Source organism: Astatotilapia calliptera, chromosome 15, assembly GCF_964374335.1.
Source record: "Astatotilapia calliptera chromosome 15, fAstCal68.1, whole genome shotgun sequence".
Taxonomy (NCBI): Eukaryota; Metazoa; Chordata; class Actinopteri; order Cichliformes; family Cichlidae; genus Astatotilapia; species Astatotilapia calliptera.
In genome coordinates, this window is record NC_137436.1 from 10442463 (window position 1) to 10465596 (window position 23134).

The following is a 23134-nucleotide window of genomic DNA, read 5'->3' on the forward strand; positions in this document are numbered from 1 at the left end:
GTTGCTTTCTGCCGTAAATTCACAATCCAGGGCCCTTAACGTGTCAGCACAGTTTACTGCATGAGTGATTCTCTCTCTGTGTCTCTCCCCACTGTTGCTCTGTAGCTTTTATCCTCCAATCTCCGACTGCTCTGTCAGTTCTCTGTGGCGGGTGTTTATTTGTGTGATTGTGTGTGCATGGTTGACCGTTTCCATTGGATAGGATGTTTACGGGGCCGCAAGCTTCTAAAGGTCACAGCAGTGTAATATATTAAAGTTTGTTCAGCTCATATTGGCACAATCTGTCATTTATGGTTCTGACTAGTAAATCCTATGATATTTATTTCCACTCACCTTTTATACCGTTATATAGACATTTATTCTTAGTAATAACTTTTATGCTTCGATCTGATGCTATTTTTATGTATTGCCTTTCATTGTGTCGCATCATGTTACCTCTTTCCTTGTTTCTTTCCTTTCCTCTCTTTCTAGTATTTCTTTCTTCAGCTTTACCCCTCATTAACATGTTATCTTTCTCTCAATCAGTCCACCGCTTCATCGCTGGAGGATGACAAATCTCAGCTCTCCATGAGGTCTCAGACGCCACAGGGCATGGGCGAAGGAGGGGAGGGGTCCGACCCTGACGGACAGGTGGTATGGAACAAGGCTGCCCTCCTCCCCACCCCAGAGGAGAAGATGAGGCGGGCAGCTCAGGCCGTACCCACAGACATAGTTGCCATCAATGTCACAGGTATGTCACACCTCATGACTTCATTCAGTCCGTCTCTCAACTGCTAGCAAGTAGCAACCATTCTTCATCGCCAGGTTGAGAACCAATGTCCCGATCCATCCGTAGCTCCATTTTTGTACAGTTTAATCGGCCTCATTCGTCCCTGGTGTCTCTTATTTTGCATTACCATCTCACTGACAGGCCTTTTGCTATTAAGGGAAATTTCTGACTTTTTTAGCAGTTTGATTGAGGTATCCGATGATAAAGAGAGTGTCAGCATGCTGACATGTCATGAGAAATTTGCATTTCAGTTTATTAGTTTAATTAGTTTTCACTGTTTCTGTTTACAAAAAAGAAAAAAAAGTCACATATTTCCTTTAATCAACCTTCTGTGAATGAGTGATTGCAGAATAATAGAGAACTGTATCCAGTCATCCACAGATGGGGTCAAACTTGCACGTGGCACTCAACCATGTCTTCCTCCTCTATGTTACCTTCACTCCTCTCATCATGCCTCTTGCAGACTGACCTTTGCCTTCCTTTATGCATGCGTGAGCGTGTGTTTATGCCTGAAAGTCCTTTGACAGCTTATGCCAGGGTCAAGGCTTTTCATCGTCTTTGTGTCAGATCACTGGCTGTTTGACAGATAAACACTCGTACACAGCAAATTTGTGTCAACTCAGTTCCCCTGTTAGCGCGCCACATCTTTCAAGGTTTTCCGCCACTCATAGGTACACTTATCTTAAGATTTGTTCATGAGATTCTTTTGGAAGGAGTCCAGCGGTGGGATGGACTCGCAGATAAGATAAGATAAGATAAGATAAGATAGAACTTTATTAATCCCTCGGGTGGGTTCCTCTGGGAAATTCGATTTCCAAAAAAGCACAGCACCGACAGAAGTTACAGAATATTATATATAACTCTCAGTTCAGCATCAACATCTATATTTTATTGTTACAGTTAATATATATGCAATCTACAGCCTTTTGACACTAATTAGCATTTAACGTGGTCCCTCGCTACACAAATCAGTGTTGTCACTTCAAATTAGTGGGAAAAAAGGAGTAAAACACCCACCGAGAGATCAGGGGCTTTGCCACTTTGGGAGGAATTTGTGATCGCAGCTATCCGCCCTTATATCGGTTTCTATTTCCCTGACGCCTGCAGGCTGTCACCAGCTAGTGAGATAGCAGAAAGAGCAGCAGTTCATAGCGACATATCACTCTTCCTTCAGGGAAACCGGACTCAGAGCGAGGAGATTATTGAGAAGCAGTTCATGTTTGCATGAGTACGTGTGTGAGTTTGAAAGCACCTTTCATCCCATATCTGTCCTTTCGCATGTTGAGCTTTGTGGTAAGAGCATGTACTTCTCATCTCACACATCTTACATCAATGTATGTTTATACCCCGTAATGGAAGTTTGCATAAAGGCCAGCCAAGGTTTTCTTTGTCAGACCCCTTCCTTTTGTTTTTGATTGGCATCACAACCATTTTCTCTCCGTGGGTTGTAAAAGACACTTTGGCTGGTTGGTGAAAAAGTTCAGTTCACCCAAATAACACAATGCATTTTCTCAATTAGGCTAAACTTTCTCGTGTTGAAGAGGAAGATTCACATGCTTGCTGCACAACATGTTTTTGTGGATCACTCTTATCCCACCACTGAGCATAATCATACTTAACTAGAAAGTGTTAAACCTTTCTATTTGAATCCAGCTTTAGTTCAGAAAAATGCAGACTTTTTTTCAAGTCCAGTTAGTAGTTTGGATATGTTGGATATCCAGACATAAGAACGATTTTAGGTATTTAATATTTAGCATTTCTCAGGAATTGAATCAGAAGAATCAGAATCAAATAACTTGTTAATCCCAGAGGAAATTTTGTTCACATTTGCTACAAGACAGTAACTAACCAATTAAAGTACAAATTAAATGATATAATATTAATACAAAATATAACATAATGTCTCTAATAAATAAATATGAAAATAAATAAAGTTAAAATTCAGGTGCCTCTCTTATCATATTAACTTGATAAGGGGAATAGGTGTTGTAGTCTGTACTTACACTTGTGACGTCTCCTGTCATATTTTGCTATATTCTCATTTATTATTTGTTTAGAACAGTCTCCGGTTCCACACGAGGGGTTTCCAGTATGTGATTTTGCACCTTAATATAAATATAACAGAAATCCTCAAAGACACTCTTGAGTAATATCATCCTTTTAAAAAAAAAAAAAGCAATGCATTCATCCTTAAAAATAAATAAAAACTAAAATCTTAAGTTTTTAGAAGCACAAATCAGTTTGAGACTTAAAATAAAAGCAAGGAAAGAAAATGCTGATTTGTAATTTGGTTGAACTGACCTTAATATTTCCTGCCCTGTTGACGTTGCATGTCCAACTTGGAAAAAACAAAAACCCTCCGCATGTCTGTTGAGTTTGTTCCTTCTGACTAACCGACTGCTGTTTGCCTGTTTGTCCGCCTGCCTTGCTCTCGCCCTCCCGGCTACCAGGGGCAGTGTTTGACCGACAGGCGAGCATCCGGCGCTCCCTCATTAACACTGACACCGTGTCCCGCCGGCCCAAGAAGGTCAAACGCAGAAAGACTATATCAGGGCTGCCTGACAACATCAACCTGGAGCTAGGTATGGATCACTGTGGAGCTACATGTTGCCCTCTGCTGTCCACAGACCTGTCCCAACACGCTAGACAAGCATCTCTTCTTCCTTTCTTTACTGCCAGCAACCTTGTTCTTAGGGCTGCCACAAACGATTATTTTGATAGTCGACTAGTCACCGATTATTTATGCGATTAGTCGACTAATCAGATCATCATCATCATCCAAAATAAACAAAAAGTCCTTCAAAAATAAAATGCAGCAACCATCACTGGACGTAAAACTACAGCTTATTGCACCAGCAGCATCTGCTCTTATATAACTATCATTAGCTTACAGCTTTAAGCTTTTAAGGTGCTAACTAAAAATAAAGACAAGATGATAGTTTATTCAATTTTAATGAAATTTGCAGATTGTTTCGGTAAAGTTTAATAAACTCCTTGCTATCTAAAATATAACAGGACACCGGAGTATATTCTCCAGCATCTCACACTTCTGATAATCAGCTGTCTGCTTGACGTTTATTCAGCTGTGTAAAAACTATAACTTTAATCTCAGCCAAACCGATTTACTCAGGAACAAATAAAATACAAAAAAAAAAAAAGCCAAACAACAACATTTTTAATTTATCTAAGTGACTCATATATATTTAACCTGAGTCGCGAAAGACGGCGGTGGGTTTGAAAACAATTTGCCGGGAGTCCGGTGTTCTCACGGCGCTAGTGACCTAGCCCCCGGCTAGCTATCGAGCTAGTGGGTAACAGACGTCTCCGAAAACGTCGGAGCGCTTTTGAAAATATGTGGTGTCCTGATAAACTGAGCCGATATTTGAGGTTTACACAGCTACATTCTCGCCTGAAAATATGTTAAACGTTTATTTTGTGACCCAGAAAGAATAATAAGAGTAATATTAAAACTAACTAGCTACCGCCATTGTTGGAAACTAAGCTGGGCCGCGCTATGAATTCTGGGACACAGTTGCTTCTTCTTCTTCGGGGTTTAACGGCAGCTGGCATCCTTGTACATGCTGTGCTGCCATCTTCTGTTTCAGTCCGTTATTACACTCTTAAATTCTGCTATTATTCCTGCGTCTTTTGCGATCTTACAAAGCTTCAAACGACACGTCGACTATTAAATCAGTCGTCGACGATTTTGATAGTCGACGTAATCGTGACTAGTCGACAAATCGTGGCAGCCCTACTTGTTCTCTATAGGTTTATGCTTTTATCACACATAACTGTGTACAGTTAGAAACTTGGCGAGCCCAGGAGGGTCAGACTGACTCAAGTGAGCTCACAGTGTTGGATAAAGGATGTACAGCTGCTACAGCTGATGTCTACATTATCATTTGTCCTCATTCACTCTCCTCCTCCACCCGAGGATCTGCAGCCAAGAACAAGTTATGAAATCATTTTTTGTAGTTCTGTTGTTTTTCTTGTCTTTTTGTTATACTGCTTAAAAAACTTCTAACATAACAGCAGAATTTGCCAGTTCTGTCATATGGTAGAAGGTAACGTCAGACTTTGCTTCTGATTGGTTGATCATTTGGATCAACTTTCTGAAGTCCTTTTGTCTGTGATGTGTGTATATCTCTGTGTATATCTGTATAGTGTATGCTGGTAGCATAAGATTATTAATAAACTATCTATGAGACAACAAGCCCTGATCTCAGGTCGATAAGCCACCTTCACATGCTCTTTCTGAGCATTATCATCCTGTCCTACATTAGAAATGTAAAGATGCTGAGGTCCCCTCAGAGTTACTCAGCTGAGCCCAGTGTTAAGCGAGTACTAAGCTCACTAATCTGACACAGTGTTCTGCTGACAGCACCGCATGGCTAATGTTTATTTACACGTCATTGAGCTTCGGGATGACAGCACCATTTAAGGGAAATGTCATTGCTCTGTGCGATAACATCGCCCAGGCTGATAGGAAAAGAGCTTTAAAGTCTGGTTAGTGCCCAGCTGACAACACCCTCTGAATGTCATGATTACTGGGCCGGGATAATTGTCCCAGTGCTCCATCCCTCCCCTCTCCTTGCACCAGAGCTGCCTGCAAAGTAGACCTGCAGCTTAATCTATCGCAGCAGCAACAGCCGAGCTGTCAGTCCAGCTTTTAGCAAAGGAGGAGGAGAGTGTATGTGTGGTTCAGAGCGAATGGAGAGAGAGAGAGAGAGAAGAAAGGACGCAAGAGTGTGTATGTTTTGGAAGACGAGCATCAACAGTAGAAGCCACCACAGATGGGAGACACAGTAGACATCCTCTCTCGTTTTACGACTCAATCTTCAAACTGTTTGTTTATTAGCTGGTATGTTCAGTGTGCATCTTTCTGTTATGTGCATTTTATGTTTGTCCTTGTGCATGACAGGGCTGGCTTGGCATGCACACGTGTCTTCTTGTATGTCTGTGTTCCTATTTGTGTTTTTTTTGGGGGGGGTTTCTCTGCCTAATGCTTAACCAGCTGCCTATCCTGGCACCCAAGGAGACTACTTCATTTTTCTATCTGATGTAGCCAGCGTAGGAGAAGCGTAGTAGCAGAGCCTCTATTCCTTCTCTCTGTCTCTCCTCATATCCTTTTCTCCATAATGAAGAAGACCAGAAGTTATTAACGTAAATCAGGTTACGCCAAATCAAATGAATTAGCTTCCATGTGACCAGTTTATCTGACATTCCAGCCAGAAGAGCAGAAAGGTTTGTGGCTGAAGAAGTTATAGCAAGGGGGGGGGGGGGGGGTGAAGGTGGGGTAGCAGGAAGAGGAATCACATGTTGATATGTTTCTTTTTCTTTTTTTTTTTGACAACAGCAAAAGGACACGGCGGAGATCTCCGGCCACATTCTATGTTCCTCCCTGGACAGTACTCCACACTTGGCCGTACTGGGAGTGTCAACTCAACTCTCCGACGTTCGGTGACCAGAGACTCGAGCTGTCAGACAGAAGAAGTAAAGATCGTGCCCCCGTCCATGAGAAGAATTCGAGCACAGAGAGGACAGGGAATCGCTGCTCAGATGGCTGGCATATCCGCTTCCTCTTCAACAGGAAGTATATCCATCTCCAGCAGCAACAGCTCTGGAATAGTGATGCTGCCGCAGCATTTTAATGGAGACCCGTCGCGTTTTCACAGTCTGCCCCGACAGGGCGCAAGAGTGTCCCTCAGTGCCGATCCCATCTATAGCAGCACGCCCATCAAGTCAGAGGAACATCTGCAGAGGCAAATTGGAAAGCTTCAGGTCGACGATACTGTGGTACACATGAGAAACGCCCCGAGGACAGGAACTTTGCCCAGGCCCAAGTCCCAGGAGTTGAAGGGGACACTGTCCAGTGAGTGGGGCGGGGGTCCGGCATGTGTGGTTTCCCCTCATGCTGCTTATTCCACCTCGTTCATCCCCAATGCCACCATGTCCAGTTCTGCTGAGGTTATTACCCTTAACACCTCGAGCCAGCTCACCCAGTCCCCGGTCTCAGCTTACCCCGCAGCTCGAGCGCTCAGTCTGGCTTCCCCAACTAATGCTGACCCGCTGATCTCTAGTCCAGCAGCCTTCACCCACAGCTCCACCTGCCCTGCCTTGGCCACGTCTACTCCTACTCACACAGCACAGGATAGTGGCCTGAAAGTCAGAGCACCTGCCAGTGAGTCAGGTCACTCTGACAGTAGCACCCACAGCCACAGCACCTTGGCCCCCACTCCACCATCTTGTCTGCCGGAGGAGAACTGGATCTACGACACACCAGAAAACGTGGTGGCTCCACACCGCACTCTGACCTCCAGTTGCTCCACTCCAATCAACCAGCTCTATGGCAGCCTGGATCAGTCCTCTAGGACCACTACTGATTCCAGCTCTCTTTACTCCCAGGACAATGATGGATACTACACCTCTATGCACCTGGACTCAGGCCTGCGCTCGCGCAGTCACGGTAGCGGGCACGGGGTGGCAGCTGGCCGGGCCACCAGACACAGCATGTACGAGTGCCGCGAGATGGCCAATCAGGAGGACTCTGGAAGCCTGTACAGTGACCGCTCGCTGTCACGCAGCATCTCCCTACGCAAATCCAAGAAGCCTCCCCTGCCACCAGCTCGCACGGATTCTCTCAGACGCAAGCCAGCTGCAAAAATGCCCCCCGGAGGCGTTAGCGCCATCAACGGTGCTAATGGGGAAAGGGGTACGACACTTAATGAAACTCTAATTGCAAGCTTGCAGCAGAGCCTGCAGATGGGGTTGAGAGGAGGGAAGGGAAAGGGTGCGTCGCCATCATCAACCTCTCACAGCCCAAGCAGCGATTATGATGACCCTTGGGTCCTCAGGCCGCGCAGTCACAGCAGCATCAGTGCAGGCAGCTCCGCAGCATCACTAGCAGCTAACGCAAACTGCGGCGGCGTGTCTAGTGTGTACTCTCTATGCCATGTGACACCTGCCCACAGTGACACCAGCAGCCTGCGCTCTGACTACGCCGACTCTTGGGGCTACTACATGGACTACCCTCGTAACAACTCGGACCAGGGGGAGCAGACACCCCCAGCCCATGCCGCAGATAACATGTCAGCCGGCGTTCACCCAGGAGTCTTACAGAATGGAGGAGGGATTCACAAAAGTCAGATCCCTGGAGCTCCAGGTCAGGAGCGAGAGGTGTCGGCGAAGCCCAAAGCTTCCACCTCCTCCCCAGACCGGGTGCATAGACTCACCTCGCCATCTAGTGGCTACTCCAGCCAGTCCAACACTCCCACAGCTGGAACCCCAGTGCCCGCCTTCGCCAGGTCCATGTCTCCCTCGGGCGGCCGGCCAAAACCCAAAGTCCCCGAGAGGAAGTCCTCTCTCCTCTCATCAGTTTCCATGTCCTCCTCTTCTACCTCCCTTTCCTCCAACACTTCAGACTCACTTAAGAGCAACGGTCCTCCTCCTCCACCACCACCTCTCCTCTTCTCCTCCTCCTCAACTCCCAACACCCCTCTCAGCCCACCTCCACCCTTCCCTCCCCCTCTACCGCCAAGCTCTAGCACAGCTTCCCTGACTCCTCCACCAGCTCCCCCATTGCCAACCACTCCCCAGGGAGGTTCTCTAAGCCTGAACTCTACTTGCTCCACCTCCCCGGAATTCCCTCCACCTCCATCCCCCGAGATGCTGATTCACCCGAGTTCATCTCCCAATGGGAGCTTCAGTCCCCCTCCTCCTCCACCACCCCCACCTCCTCCTCCTCCTCTGCTGGCTACTGTTACAGCTTCCTCCTCCCCATCTTTTAAGAAGGCACTAAATGATGCTCCTAAAGAAGCTCCTTCTAACAGTCCCACAAACTCACCTAAGCCCCTCATCACACCATTTGCACTTCAGAGCGTTCAGCTTCGTTCAGTCAAGCGACCAGAGAAGGAGATCACAGATGACAACAAAGCTGAGAAAACAGGGATGGACCTCCTTCAGGGGCTAAAGCCTCTGAGCCTGGATAGCTGTTACTCTCAGGAGCATCCCACTGTCTTACCCCTTTTGAACAGCTCTCTGGAAGCGGATTCCCATTATTCCTCACCATCGCCTGTGTCAAAGCTCCTGGAAGAGTTGTCACTGGATGACAGCATCACAGAGGACTCACCGGACATTGCCATCGTAAATGGAAAAGCTGATGATGAGAGTTACACACTTGTGAATGGGAATGAAAAAGAGGAGGCACTAGCATTGCCCAGTCCCGCACAGAGCCACGAAAGCTCTCCCATCAAGCAGAAGGCCCCACCCCCAGCAGTCTCCAAGAAGCCCAAATTTTCCCTTGTCCCACCAGTAAGCCCCCAAACAATAAATAAACTGTTTCCATCTCAGCAGGAAGAGACTAACATCCCCCAAACAGAAGACCAAGTAGATTCTCCGCGAAGACAAACAAAAGAAGAGGTGAAAGAGGGGGACGGTGAGCATCAGGAGGAGAGAGAAGACACTTTAGAGCATTTAGCAGAGCGCAAAGGAGCATTCACTGAAACCCGATACGAGTCTTGTATCACTACATCTGTTAGCAAGGAGACGAGTAATGCCTCTGGGCTTTATACCAACGGAGAGGCTGATGAAGAAGAGGAAGAGGACTGTGATGGGGCGAGCAGCACCACAGGGTCCATCAGCTCCAAGGACGACGAGGCAGGTGAGTCTGACTCGTAGTTTACTGAATATGTTTCCACAAAACAAACGCAGAAATGCAGAAACGGAAGCAGAAAGCCTTAATGTACTTATTTGCCAAAATCCTAAGAGGTTAGAAGTGATCCAGCAGACTGAGGGTTGTGCAATGGGTTCCTTTGAGCTGCTGTAAAATTTATTTTGCCCCTAAGCAAGCGAGCTAAACTTGAAGGCAGAAGCTTTTAAAGGTTTGAAAAGTGTGAAAACGAAGCGGGAGCGACGGCTTATCACTGGGACAGCAGCTCTGCAGCCTCGTGCAATCATCCCGCTTACTCTTTATTCTACTCCTCCTTCTATATTTTGTATGCGGAGATCTCTTTTGGCTGCTGTCCCCCTTCTTTTTTTTGTCCCCCCTCCCGCATTGCTGCACACGTACACACACCTCAGCCTCCGCTGTCTACTCGAGTCCTCTCCACCATCCATCCTTCTCTTCTGTCCAAATATTCATTTTTGCCCCTCTGCCTTTTCTCTTGCTCTCTCTCTCTCTTTTTGTGTTAATCGCTCAGCCCGTGTTTTTCCTACTCAGCTGTCCTTCTGTCCCACTCCCTCTCTGAGTTAAGGGAAGGGGGGTAAGTATCCCAAAGGAGATGCTTTATGTGGTTGGAGGGACAGGGGGGAGGGGCCCGGTCGTATCGGAGGGGAGGGGAACGGATCTGGTAAGGGGATGAAGGGGAGGATGGGGAGAGCGTAAAGTGAGACTGCCTGCAGCGGCTCAGGCAGTCGAAGCTCAGACGTGAGCGCGGAGGTTAAGAGGAAGAGGAGGAGGAGGAGGGGGGAAAAAGCTAAACTAGAGGAAATGAAAGAAGAGGAATATCTAGAGAGGGAAGAAAATGTAAGGAGACAGTTGGACATCTCCTCCGTACGACTTCAGATTTCATAGGCGGCCAGGTTAATGCGACAGGATGGATGTAGGAGTGTGTGCTCCCTAAAAGTCTGCTCTCTCCTGACTGTGTTGGATGTAAATTGTATATCCCCCCTGACCTCAGGTGACGTCTTTGAATCCAGTACGGCCGAGTCGTCTCCAGCCCCGTCAGCAAACGGGGCGTCCGAGAAGAGCATGGTAACCCCGACTCCCACGCGACCCCGAACCACAGAGGACCTCTTCGCCGCCATTCACAGGTACGACGATGCACTCGTCTAATGTCCTTGTCGCCCTGCTCATTTTTAGAGCACCACAGCAACTTATTTTCTCCTCACCCACCTCGGCTCTGGATACATAATTTATTTCCCCGATCTAGTCCTGCTTCCTATTATTCCTACTTTTCTTTCCTCTCCACCTGCCCTCTCTGTCATTCCTGCTTTTCCAACATCCTCATAAACCACAGTGTCACCCTTGATTTGTGTTTTTCAGTCATCCCCCACTCTCTGCCCTCCACCTCTCAGTCATAACTTTATCCAGCATTATCCCATACAGAAGAGTACACATCTGTCAGAAAGCCGATCTCTGGCCAGTGAAGGGCTGTGAAGCATGAAGGCAATGGTTAATTTGTATACTAAGCGTTTGTGAGTGTAGTTAGATTACAATTGCTCATTTTTAGCAAGAAAAAAGAAAGAAGGGGAAAAAAAGGCTGTTGCTTCATCCATAATTTACTACTCGACACCCTCTGGTCCTAATCTGGGTTAGAGGCCACTGGAGACATTTCTCATTCTCCGTTTCTCCGTCTACACGCCGCTCCGCCGTCTCTGACATATACTGCATACGTGCTCTTGTGACTGAAGGCGGCACAGGCATAAATTTCTCATGCAGCCCGCCAGTTTGGGTTTCGCGGTCACGGGCAACAGCAGCAGCAGCATTGGGGAGTTCTCTTAAGCGTCCCAGGATTTCATTTTGCTGTATTTATGGTCCCCACGTCACGTGTGCATGTATCATTTATTGCGCTGCCTAATTAAACGTGAATATTGTGTAAGCGTGTGTGCGTTTGTAGTCAAGGCAGCATTTGTTTACCACTCTCCTCCTCCTCCATCTATCGCACCCTCACAGCGTGGGAGATATAGAATAATTTTGCAGATTTGGGAAGTGATGACCGTTTCCCAGCGGTGCTGTTAAAACTAAAGAAGATCCCTCAAACAAAAGAATGAACTAGCACAAATTCAATCTGCAAAAAGTGCCCTAAACTGTAAATTCAATCGAGAACTGTTCAAGGGTGGAAGCACCGGGTATTAACTGTAACACCCCTGTAATACCACCTGCCCAGTTCTTTTTGTTTTTATTTTCGTTCACCTTCACGTTCCCCCGTCCTTTCTCTCTCACTGTCTGTGAAATCAGAGTAATAAAAGCCTCGAGTTGAAATTCCTTCACAGCAGCGGCCAAAACACAAGTTCGTTGTGAGAGAAATCCTCCAAACCGAATGTAATCCAGCCAGCAGAAAGAAATCGATCCATTGCAGCCATGCTTATATTGCCTCCTTGTTTACCTCTATAACTGGGATTGGCACCTGCGCTCTCTGTTTGGATGTGCACGCACGTGGGATTGTGCGTGAGAAAAGTCTTATGTAATGCTGATGGGCTAATGTGGAAAGGGAGCTCACAGCGGATGACGCTAGATGGAGGTTGAATTTAGGGCACAGACATATTTTGCAGCGTTAGATTCTCACACAAACCATTTCCATCCCTTCAGTCCTCCCTCGCACTTTTTTGACCTTCACACAGCGCTGTACATCCCCACAGGTTATTTGCCCTTTAGGGAAGATTTCCCTCCAACGATCTAATCTGAGGATTAAAGAATTTTGTCTCCCTTATCACAGAATGTGTAGTTGTAATTCCGTTAATCATGTTTCTCCTCTCTTCTTCCACTGTGCAGAGAGGGAATGGGTGCAGTGTTTCTAGAGAGGTGCGTAGTGGCAAGTAGCCCCTTTCCTTTAATTAGCGAGCCTTGTTTTCACCACCGCCACGCTGATGCTGCCTTGGGATTAGCAGCAGTAATCCCTCGGTGCAACCCGCCACCCCCGGTATCACAGACACGGATTAATAAGGCTGTTTTCGCCTCAAGCCCTAACGCCTCCTAATTCTGCCAGTTGCAGCTTTTATTGCCATGCTTTGGTGCAGGAGTTATCAACACTCAAGGATGAGTGGTGCAGCAGACTATGCTGATACCGACCACAACAACCACCAACCGCCTCCTGCTGAGAGGAGGCCGCCTCGTCCTCATGTGATTAAAACAGCTCTGGGCGCTTTCCTCAGTTTGTTTTGTGCCGCGTCTGAGCTTTCATGCAGCGTTGCAGCTTCTGCAGCTTCTGCTGTAAAACCTCACCGAATTTCTTTTAACCTGAAATGTGTAACTCTTCTTCTTCTGCTCCTTAGCCCTGGTTTGTTTCCGAGATACGCCGCCATGTTTGTTTGCTGGGGGCAGTGCTGACATATGGCAAATTTGGGACAAAGATTTGTGGAACGTGGGCAGCAGAGTTTTAAATGTAATCTTTTTTTTTAAGCTGCAGCACAAACATCAAAAAGAGTGGGCTTACATGTGTGAAATCCCGTGGATGAATAGTTAAATCTGAGCTCATTGCTCCCTGACAACACTGCCCCAGTAACTTAGTCCTGTATTTTGCTCTGTCGAGTCAGCATTTATTTGCCCTAAAATAATTTGATCAGCCGTGCTTCCGCTCGCTCACTCAGCAGAATTCCTCAAGACTATTTTAAAATCATCTTTTCTTCCACAGGTCAAAGCGCAAGGTCCTGGGTCGCAAGGAGTCCGAGGAAGACAAGACCCGGCCTGGGAGCCACTCGCAATCTCCACCCACCACCCCGACGAGCCTGTCTCCAGGGATGACGTCGTCGTTGCCCCGTCAGTCGGGATCCATCCAGCGCAATCTCCGCAAGTCCTCAACCAGCAGCGACACCTTCAAGGCACTTCTCCTGAAAAAGGGAAGCCGCTCTGAGACCAGTTTCAGGATGTCTGCTGCTGAAATGCTTCGTTCCACTGACCCACGCTCCCAGCGAACGCGCTCCGAATCGGCACTGGACTCCCCCACTGCTTCTCCCTCCTCACCGATGGCCCTGCACAGCCCGGCCGGTTCCCCGGGCCGGGGTAAGAGGGCAGCTGACGAGCGGGGCCGTTATGATGTCTTTACCCTGTCCTCGCCGACTTCGTCGCCCTTTTCAATGGGCGGATTTAAGTACGGGCGCTCTCGGACGCCGCCCTCAGCTGCCAGCAGCAAGTACAACGCCCGCAGCCGAATCCTCAGCAGCCCGATGACAGTAATCTGCGAGCGGGACGGGGAACTGGCTGAGAGCGAGTACGGAGACACGGCAGAAAGTCTGTCTCAGCCAGCAGCTCAGGCTGTCCCTGTGCTCAAAGACTCCAATGGCACTTTATCCGAAGAAAGCAGAAGTTAAAAGAGCAGGAGCCGCCCCTTAGCTTTGGGGAGCTGAACTTATTCGTTGTAACCAGGCAGGGAGCTGGAAGAGGAGCCCAACACAAGGCCCTCTAGAGACACCTTCCTGAGCTCCACCCCCGCCCCTCTGAGGGAGTGGACATGTCTGGTCCTGATGCGGGACCTGGATGCAGCTCCATCACGGACCGGACAGAGCGCAGTCTGAAGCAGAGAAGTGGACCTGCTCCAGCTTTTTAAGACTGCCATGATTCTCATTCTTTCCTTCGTTTGGTGATTCACCTTTTTTTGTTCAAAGAATAGTGTTTCTTTTAGACCTGGTGTTCCTAGTTTTGTTTGCCTTTTTTTTTTTTTTTGTTTTCTTTCTAACTTCATCCCGCAGGAGTCCTTTTAGTTTCACCAAAGGACTAAAAGTTAAGATGGCAAACTTAAGTGAATTGAAGGAATGGAGAAGTCACTGACTGTTCGCTTAACTTTGCTGCTGTGGTGCTACGTAGCTAGGAGAGAGTGGAATGTAAAAGTGTGCGGGAGGCTCGCCTGTTTTCAGTTTCTGCTTTTCCTCTGCTGGCTGTGGGAAGTGTTTGAGAGCACCGTGGCTTGCAAGTGTCGGCTTCAAACAGCCAATCAATATGTGGAACGGGCGCGAGGACGTGGTACAGCAGGTGGCTCCGCGGTACAACTTCACCTACGGTTACCACTCTTTGATCGGTGGTTTTAGTTTGCAGAGCTGGTGTGTTCAGGGGTCCATAGGAAGTGCAGAGGGCTCAGTGCTGCCACCTAGTGACAGGGAACAGTGTGGAAAAATTGTTGGGGGATACGAAGGTTCAACCAAAACATCAAAATTACTCTCTGAAAAGGCTCATAAAAGTTAGTTTGTAGAATTTGCACTGTGCACAGTTTTTTTTTCTTGGTGAATTAAAAAAAAATGTTTTAATAAACCAATTACATCATGTCATGTCACGTGTTTGGAAGTTAAGTAAGAAATGATAACATTAGAGTAAATGAATATTTTATTATCTTTTAGTGATCGTGTGGGTTACCAAAGAGCTTGAAAAATGAAACGGAGTTGGACGTGACAGCAATCCGATAGTCTGACACCCCCGTGCATACGCTCCGAGAAGATCCACCAGACCCTGTGGGGGCAGATTTCTAAATAATTTCTATAATGCTGTTGACCTTTCTGTTTATCCTTTTGCAGTTTTATATGGTTCTATATGTAAATAAATAGAGAATTGAGTTTTAAGTCACACTTGACCTATTTTCAAAGACTTTGTACATTTTTTTTAGAACCCTCTGTTTGCTGAAAGGGAGTGGTTTCCTTTTTCGTAGATTATTTATTTTCACATAGGAGGGCGTCGGTATGGTTTAACTGGTCAGAGTCAGCTGACGGGTGGTTGAGGCACAGGAAAGAGAGGTTAGGGGTTAACCAGAGAAATCAAAAAGCCACATTTAGCTGGCTGACCCCAGCGAGCCGTTATTCTGTTAAAGACGCATCAAAAAGATTATATCAATTTTAACCAGCCTTTAATCTGAAGTCATGCCACACTGGTGCTCACGGCTGAATAAACGTGGTGACAGTCGTGAGACTTCATAACCTCCTAACAGCCATAACAGCCTGTGTGTTAATCACCTGTGACCAAATAATGTGTCTCCCAGAGCCCACCAGGCTGTGATTGAGCGCTCCTGAAAGCATCTGTGCTTGTGAAAAGACAGAGAGGACAGAAGAAGTAGTGGGAGTGGAGCTGAAGGCAGGCTGCTAACGCTCTCGTGTATGTCTGTGTAATAAAAACAAGGTGATATTTAAAGAACGCATCTCTGTGTCATTTCTCTGTGTGTGTGTGTGTGTGTGTGTGTGTGTGTGTGCGTGTGAGAGATTCACGGCCATCTGCCTGCTCAACACCCCAAATCACAGCCTCATTAGCGCCGTCGCCATGGCACCCACACTCGTCCGTCATCTGGAAAACTCCCATTATTCACCCTGCTCCTTCTGCAGGGGTCATCACTTATATTCCTTCTGGACATCCTATTAGGACACACTAGGTTAGAGCCTCTCGCGTGACTCCCAGTTAGCGCTGAGCCATCCAGACAGGACGCTGCAACTTCTCAATATTCCTGCATCAACGTCCTGCAGAGAGACACCTATAAATACCATTGCGCCACTGGCCCGTCAGTCTTCTCAGGGGAACAGAAACGCAGACAGTGTCTTAGTATTTTAAATGAAGCCCCGTCACCTCTGATTCAGCAGCCACCTGCCCTCTGACGCAGCGTCCATCTGGCTGCGAGACAGGAATCAATATGAACTCCCCGCAGCTATAATCACACTATTGACACTTCACAAATTCCCCCCGTCTTTTTACATTCAAGACCACTCAATGGAGAGTGTTTATAAGTCATGGCAAATAAAGCAGGGCTGATCGCAGGGAGGCCAGGAATAGTAACCACATGTGTTTAGGCTGGAGAACAGAGTGCTGCTTCACTTATTAAACATCTAGCTTTTTTGCACTTGATTCCACACAGAAAGACTCCGGTCAGATGGGGGAATCAAACCAGGACCTTCTTGCTGTGAGGCAATAGTGCTAACCACCGTTTTCATGCTAATAATTTTCACATGGATTCAAATCCAGGTTGGGACCTTTCTGTGTGGAGTTGTTGGAGCGTGTTCTCTCCGGTTACTCTGGCTTCATCACAATCCAAAGACGTGCATGTTGGGTAATTTGGTTAGTCTAAACTGACCATAGGTGTGACTGAATGTGTTAGACCTATGTGTGTACCCCCACCTTTCGTCATATGACAGCTGGGATAGACTCCAGCACCTTCTCAAATCTGGATAAGTGAAGAAAGGTGGATGGACTGATTTGGAGGGCATAAAATTTTACAATGTGAAAGTATTTAAAGATTCCAACAAGAATGCTATTTTAAAAAAAGCATAATAGTAGAAGAAAGTGTTTTAATCAAGCTAAATACTTAGTTTATCCACTTTAACTCATAAGGGCTTAAACCACAGAAGAAAACAGTTTTTGGGGACCCACTTACAGCAGCTATGTAAACTCCCTTCACCCAAACCTTTCCAATACTGGTGTTTAGGTGTTTCTGTCTGAACTGTGTTAAACTCTAGCATTCATTCACCAGTCAGCTGAGCCAAAGTACTATAGTTAATGAATGGCAGGAGTTATATTAATCTCAAAGACAAAGAGTTCTTACATGTGCATTATGAGATATGAATACTACATCCACACAGTTTCTGTTGCGTCCATACTGAACAGTAAATTTCTCCAGTTAATCTCACCAGAAAATGAAAGTACTTTCACATCATCAGCTCTAGTCTCCGCCAGGCTGGAGGGGAGGAGATAAAATTAAAATACAAAACTGTGGTGTTTAGATTAAAACAGTGAGCCTCATTATACCGATCCCCTCCACAGCATGTTTCGCTTTGCTGAGCACGGCCAACGAGATCAATATGCGTGTGTGTATGCATGAACAGAGGATAAAAAAAATACATAATTTCTGCTGAGTGTGTGAACATGATATTGGGAACAATTCTGCCACAAATAAAATGAGTGACTCAGCAGACATCGGGCTGAGAGCGACGAGGGCGCGAGAGGAGACGTGAGGTGAGGTGAGGAAGGGCGAAGTGAGCCGCGGCTGACAAACGATCGATACGAGCGCCGAGGACGATCCAGATTTTATCTGTTACTGAACACGTGAAACTGGAATCTGTGACTGAAAAAGCCCAGCAGGAAATACAAATGACAAATACTTAAACGCACATTTATGATCCGAATAATGGTTTAATCATGAGTTATTGATTAGATAAGACAATTTACATTATGTAAACTTTCAAATTTCCCAATATTCTTATCAGTGCATTGCTCGTGCCATCATTCTTCATCCGAGTACTACTATGAGTAATAAACACACACACACACACACACACTTAATGATTATATGAAGATATAAAAGAAAAAAGGCACATTTTTATTAGCTCTCTGTCAATATTAAACCAAAAATGGTCAGTCTGAGCAATTGAGCACAAAGCTGGTTAAACACACATTTATATTCATTGACAAAAATGACAGCTTATGAGACGTGTTGCGACGGGCCCAGCCATTCATCACAATGGATGCATATGCGGTCGCAGTGGCAGTAAGTGAGGCCTGAGAGCAGATAAACTGAGATTTACCGACGCTCGGCCGCTTGCCAGGCAGAGTCACCTTCCCAGAGCTGACTGACAACACAAACCTTCTGCTAAACTGTGCAGCTGATCTACAAAGTCAAAATATGTTTAATGCTTAATCCCTTGCACTTGATCCCTCTGGTCATAATGGATTTGATGCGATCCCTTTCTTAATGCGACTCAAATCCAAGTACCAGGAGACACATTTTCACAGGCTGAACTCGTGGCGTGTGCAAATATTATACTCCAAAGTTCAGTGAAAACAAATATGAGGCTTCTGCACTTTTAGATGCACTGATAATTTTTGTGTAGATTTATTTATTTATTTTTTTTTATGGACTGCGAGTCCTCACTAAACTGCAAAAAACTATTTTTCCCCCCATTTTGACTGCTGATTCACGTAACTCTAACTGACAAAGCCTCACAGTTGCATCTAATAGCCGTCAGACTGCACTTTTACACACAGCGATGACTGGATTTATCTGTGTTTTAATGTCCATAAAGGCACTAGTATTATTTTAGGACTGACTTAAAAACCCAACTACGAACATTTCCTTTGCTTTCTTTGTTTCCTACACACAGTCCTGTCACATCAATATGCGAGTGTAAACAAGTAGCAGTTAGTTGCCATGTTATTTGAACATTTTTCACAGCAAAGGCTTCGACTTGACGTTGCAGGAAAAAGCAGCTGAAACTGTTTGTTTGAAATTGTGTTTCATGATTATGGGTTAACTGTTTTCACTAAGTCTTCCAACAAGACCTGCAGGAAAGACTATATATATATATTCTGGTTTACTTTTTAAAGTCTCACATATTCTGAGTGCAGCCAGTGATCCTAAAATAGATATATTTATGGTGTCAGCATGACTTAAACAGATCTTTGTTGATGGAAACATCTGATGACACGGCAAATCTAAGCAGCGTCGCCTGAGTGACACGTGGCTGCTCTCACCTGCTAGTGTGGGAGTGTAAATGAAAAGCAAGAAGCTTCGTGTCCGTCGCACACAGGAAAGGTACACAGTGTGCTCCCACAGTGAGCCAGCCTACACTGCCCCCCCTGGACCCGGCTCACACTGTGAATGTTATCAGTCACATGGGTGCTGTCCCTGCCCTGTCAGGCGCAAACATCTGCTGTGAAAAAGGAGGTTAGCAACATGCACAATCAAAAGCCTAAAATTAGTGTATTTTGAAAATATTCATTAAAAAAATATATTTTTTTTTTAATTAAGACGTACTTGTGGGGTTTTCTGTTAACATAAGAAACATTTTCTTGACTACTTGGCTCCACCTGCTGGTTATATTGCTTCACATGGCCGACAGGACCTCTAGTTGTCGTGTAATTAGTCTCCTTATCAAGTTTTTCAGTGAGTAATCAGTAACTTTTAGTGTAAGTAACAAATCTAACTTTTGTTTCTGGTCAAACAGAAATGTATCAAATCATCACATTTAAATTCCCTTCACTAACATTTTGATAGGATAGAGTGACCCAGGAACGCTCTACTGCTCCTCTTCATTCTTGAGGATCCAAACCTCATTCCTGCGGTTGGTCAGTTTGAAAGGGCTGTCGTACCCGGCTACGTAGTACGGTTTCTCGATGTATTGGACTCCATCCCTCTTCAGACTTTCCATAAGCTTCAGCAGCTCTTCACGCTTCATGTTATCATTGGAGAAACCACCGTATGTCCTGGAGGAATAGACAAAAGATTGATTTCTTTCTTCTTCTTTTTTTTTAAAGAAAAAAAAACTAAACCACTCATGGCTGATCACTGTATTTGTTTTGGACTTTCACAAAATAAACAATCCAAAGTCTAACCTGGCGGCTCTGTTTGTACCCTACCTGACATACACCGTCAACTCCTTCCTGTGCTCTATAAACACCTCGGGCTCGTTGGGCTCGGGTGGAGTGGCCTGATGCTCCTCTGGGATGTAGAAGGATACGGTGAACTGAGATTCACATGCAGGGCCGGCCCCGGGTTTCACGTAGCACGTCACGGGGGCCGTCATCTCCACTTTGGCCTCTATAGAACCAGCAAGAAAGGAGGTTCTTTTGTTGAAAAGAAAAAAAGAAAAAAAAAAAAAAAAAAAGAGTAGCCGCACATGCCAAACATGATGATGATGATGATAATAGGGCTGAAATATAACCAGCTTGTGTAAGATTTACAGATGTTAAATTTCCTAAACGAACTATCAGTCACCAGCTGGTGAATCGAAACTTTGGTGAATGGTGACAGCTGTACAGATGGTTGGGCTGTAACCACGATGTGCGCCAGATGAATGGGATTAAACGCCATGTTTACAGATCACAATCTCCTTATGCTGCTGACCTCAGGAGCCAGCAACACAAACAATATATATTCTCATAAATATTGCTGCAAACTGCTGAGCAAGGCAAAAGTAAGACAGGAGGAACTGTTGCAAAGTGCTGAGCAGGAACGAAAGTGCACTTTCTCCGACTTTTCCATCCATTGATGCCTTGGAACCCCAGTTCTCTGTAAATTTATTGTGCAACATTAAAATACTGCCATTGTGACGTGTAGGTTTTGTAACAGATTTGCCACAGCGCCACAAAATAAAACTCGCACAGCCTCAGCAACACAGGCTCAGCTTACCTTGTGTGAAGGTGATAGCAGTAACATGAAACTCACTGTTTTTATTGTTGCCTTGGATGTAGTTGAAGAGTCTACGGAAGCCAGTAGACAAGGCTGCTTCCAGCTGCATCCCGCTCACAGAGGTGCTCACCCACTTAGTGGGCTGGTAGGTGCGGATTTCATAGTCCTGTCCCTGCCACACACAGGCGCACAATGAGGATGACAATTGATTATTAATGAGCAATTTTAAAAAATATCCAAGATTATGTATACAAAATACCTCGAAACTGTGAAAAAGACAATCCCATTTTTTCTTCAAATGTGTGTTACAACAAAAATATGACTCATTTAGCCACAAATCTAGAAAACTGGAGTTGTGTGAAAAAAATTGCTGTGTGAAAATTTCACACAGCAAACATAACACAATGATTTGCAAAACTCATAAAAGCATATTTTCATTACAATAGAACAGAAAAAATATATCAAATGCTGAAACTGAGAAAATATAAAACTTTTAAGAAAAACATTGGCTCATTTTGAATTTGATGGCTGCAACATGTTTCAAGGTGGTGTTGGTGGTGTTAAAAAGTAACATCTGGAGGAAAATTTTGCACTAATTAGGTTAACTGTCAGCACATCAGTAACATGACACAGAATAAAAAGAACATCTAAGACTTTAAATATCTCATCATCTACAATACATAATATCAAAAAAATCTCAGAATCTGGAGAAATCTCCATGCGCACGAGAAAAGGCCCCAAAATCAATTCTGGATTCTTGTGAGGTTTGTGCTCTCGGGCAGCATTGCTTTAAAAACAGGCACGAGTCTGTCATGGAAATCACTGCATGGACTCAGGAGCCCTTCCATAAATCACTGTCTATGAACACGGTTCACTATCCATGAATATATATATGAAACATGATCCAGAAACACTACCTTCTTCTCTGGGCCAACGTTCATTTAAAATGCACTAAAGCAAAATGGAAAATTTCTGTTGTCAGACATTTCTTTTGTCTGCCCCTCCTGTAGTTCCACCCCCGCTGTATATACAGGTTTTAGAATAACACATACAGCTTATCCAGCGTATACAGCTGGCATCCAGATGATGCCAGCTGTATACGTGCTATTATGAAGCTGTGCTATTACAATAGCACAGCTTCATTACAGAAGAGTCTGGGTGTGAACTGACCTGCCTGCAGTTCACACATTTCACCACTTGAAAATATTTAGCTCGTTATGAAATTAATAATGCAACAAAAAAAGGGCCGTTAATCAGTTACAAATCTTATATCAGACAAGACTTTCTCGAATTGGTCTTTATTCTTGTTTATATTTAGCACAAACATCTGGATGATCTACTGGATAAATTCAGCATCACAAGAACTAAAAAATCAAAAAGTGGAAATATGCATAACGCAGTGCACACACGACACAGGGGTTAATAGTTTAACCAAGTTTACTGTGGTTTCTTCTGCTGTCAACTGAACATCAAGCACTCATTTAATGCACACCACCCTGTTGTCCCGTGACAGTGGGGACAAGCTCAGACCAAAGGTCCAATATTCTGTTTTATGAGCTAAACTGCAGAGCACTTACCTTTTTCTCCTCTGCAGTGAATTTCGGATTCTGCAGACCAGTTGAGAACAACACTTGTCCCACAGCTTTCAGCATGACTGATGATCCAAACCTCCTTTTCCAAGGATAAGACAGAAGCAAACTCAGCTTTCCAGCCGCTGCAAAGTTAAACAATAATGTAAAACCGCGCATCTTAGGTTATTCAACAACTTCCTACAAATGCAATCGCTTTTTTTTCTTATTTCGGTGGACGTGTAGCTTTTTATCAAAACACAGCAAAATTATTTTTTTTACAGTAAAATAATAACATATAAAGATAGAAAAAGACATAATTACCAGTCAACTCGAGTGTTTGGTAAGCGATGTCTGGGCGAACAAGGTGTGTGCTGTTAGGAGCGCTTGTTTTCGTAACATCTCTTCCTGTTACATAAATGCGCATTTTGATTGGCGGACCGATTGTCTTGTCACAATAGGACACGCCCCGAGTAAATACAAGCCTTCTCTAGGAAAGTTCAACTTCAGCCTGAATTTAAACCGGTTTGGCATGAATGTGTACACCCTTTCGTACCAAAAAGTGATTTCCGTGTGTGTTTGTGTGTTATTTAATGTCTAATGTCTTTGCTTATATTAGTATACAGGCTGTGGTCAACAGGCTTTATAAAAGGGTTTATATGTAAAATAAAGAAATGACCTGTTTTGAAAGTATCCTTGTCCTTATTATTATACATACTGTGCTCTACATTGTAATCAGCTCAGTCCTTTCTAGCCACTTACAAAGTTTTTATAGAACTATGTTTTATTTGTTGCAATTTCTGCTTAACATCATGTAGACTTTTTATCATGACAAATCAATTATATATGAAGTCATTTACAACAATTCTTCTACTAGAAATATATAGATTTTTAAACCAGTTACTGAAACTTTGCATCTGTTTGATTATTTTTTTCATAATTCATAAGTTTTCCTGTATACATTTATTTCAGTACAGGTTTTACATCCAATT

The 23134-nt window shown here is 44.9% G+C and overlaps 2 protein-coding genes across 13 annotated transcripts in view; one reads left to right on the plus strand and one right to left on the minus strand.

Moving 5' to 3' along the window:
• Positions 1-14746, plus strand: part of nhsl1b (NHS-like 1b) — a 101028-nt gene extending 86282 nt beyond the window's left edge. For 6 of the 12 annotated variants that reach the window (XM_026142744.2, XM_026142747.2, XM_026142750.2 and 3 more), the window contains exons 4-9: positions 526-730; positions 3220-3351; positions 6126-9428; positions 10447-10579; positions 12261-12290; positions 13120-14746. In XM_026142744.2, coding sequence (XP_025998529.2) covers positions 526-730; positions 3220-3351; positions 6126-9428; positions 10447-10579; positions 12261-12290; positions 13120-13795 — 4479 coding nt within the window. In that variant the 3' untranslated portion in view covers positions 13796-14746. The remainder of the gene's footprint in view (positions 1-525; positions 731-3219; positions 3352-6125; positions 9429-10446; positions 10580-12260; positions 12291-13119) is intronic. The other 6 variants (XM_026142748.2, XM_080289718.1, XM_080289716.1 and 3 more) reach the window with 4 other exon arrangements.
• A 3532-nt stretch (positions 14747-18278) lies between these two features.
• On the minus strand, positions 18279-22595 carry hebp2 (heme binding protein 2). The gene is made up of 5 exons (XM_026142756.2): positions 22467-22595; positions 22152-22288; positions 20611-20746; positions 19803-19983; positions 18279-19649 (listed from the first exon to the last, which is right to left on the minus strand). Exons 1-5 carry the CDS (start codon positions 22567-22569, stop codon positions 19463-19465), a joined length of 744 nt encoding a protein of 247 aa, XP_025998541.2. The 5' UTR covers positions 22570-22595; the 3' UTR covers positions 18279-19462.
• Positions 22596-23134: the final 539 nt, after the last annotated feature.

Coding starts and splice junctions, on each gene's coding strand:
- hebp2 (XM_026142756.2), bottom strand. CDS start 22,569: ATGCGCATTTATGTAACAGGAAGAGATGTTACGAAAACAAGCGCTCCT. Junction 22,289..22,466: donor CCAAACACTCGAGTTGACTG/GTAATTATGTCT, acceptor TTAACTTTGCAG/CGGCTGGAAAGCTGAGTTTG. Junction 19,984..20,610: donor CCAAGGCAACAATAAAAACA/GTGAGTTTCATG, acceptor CTGGTTCTATAG/AGGCCAAAGTGGAGATGACG.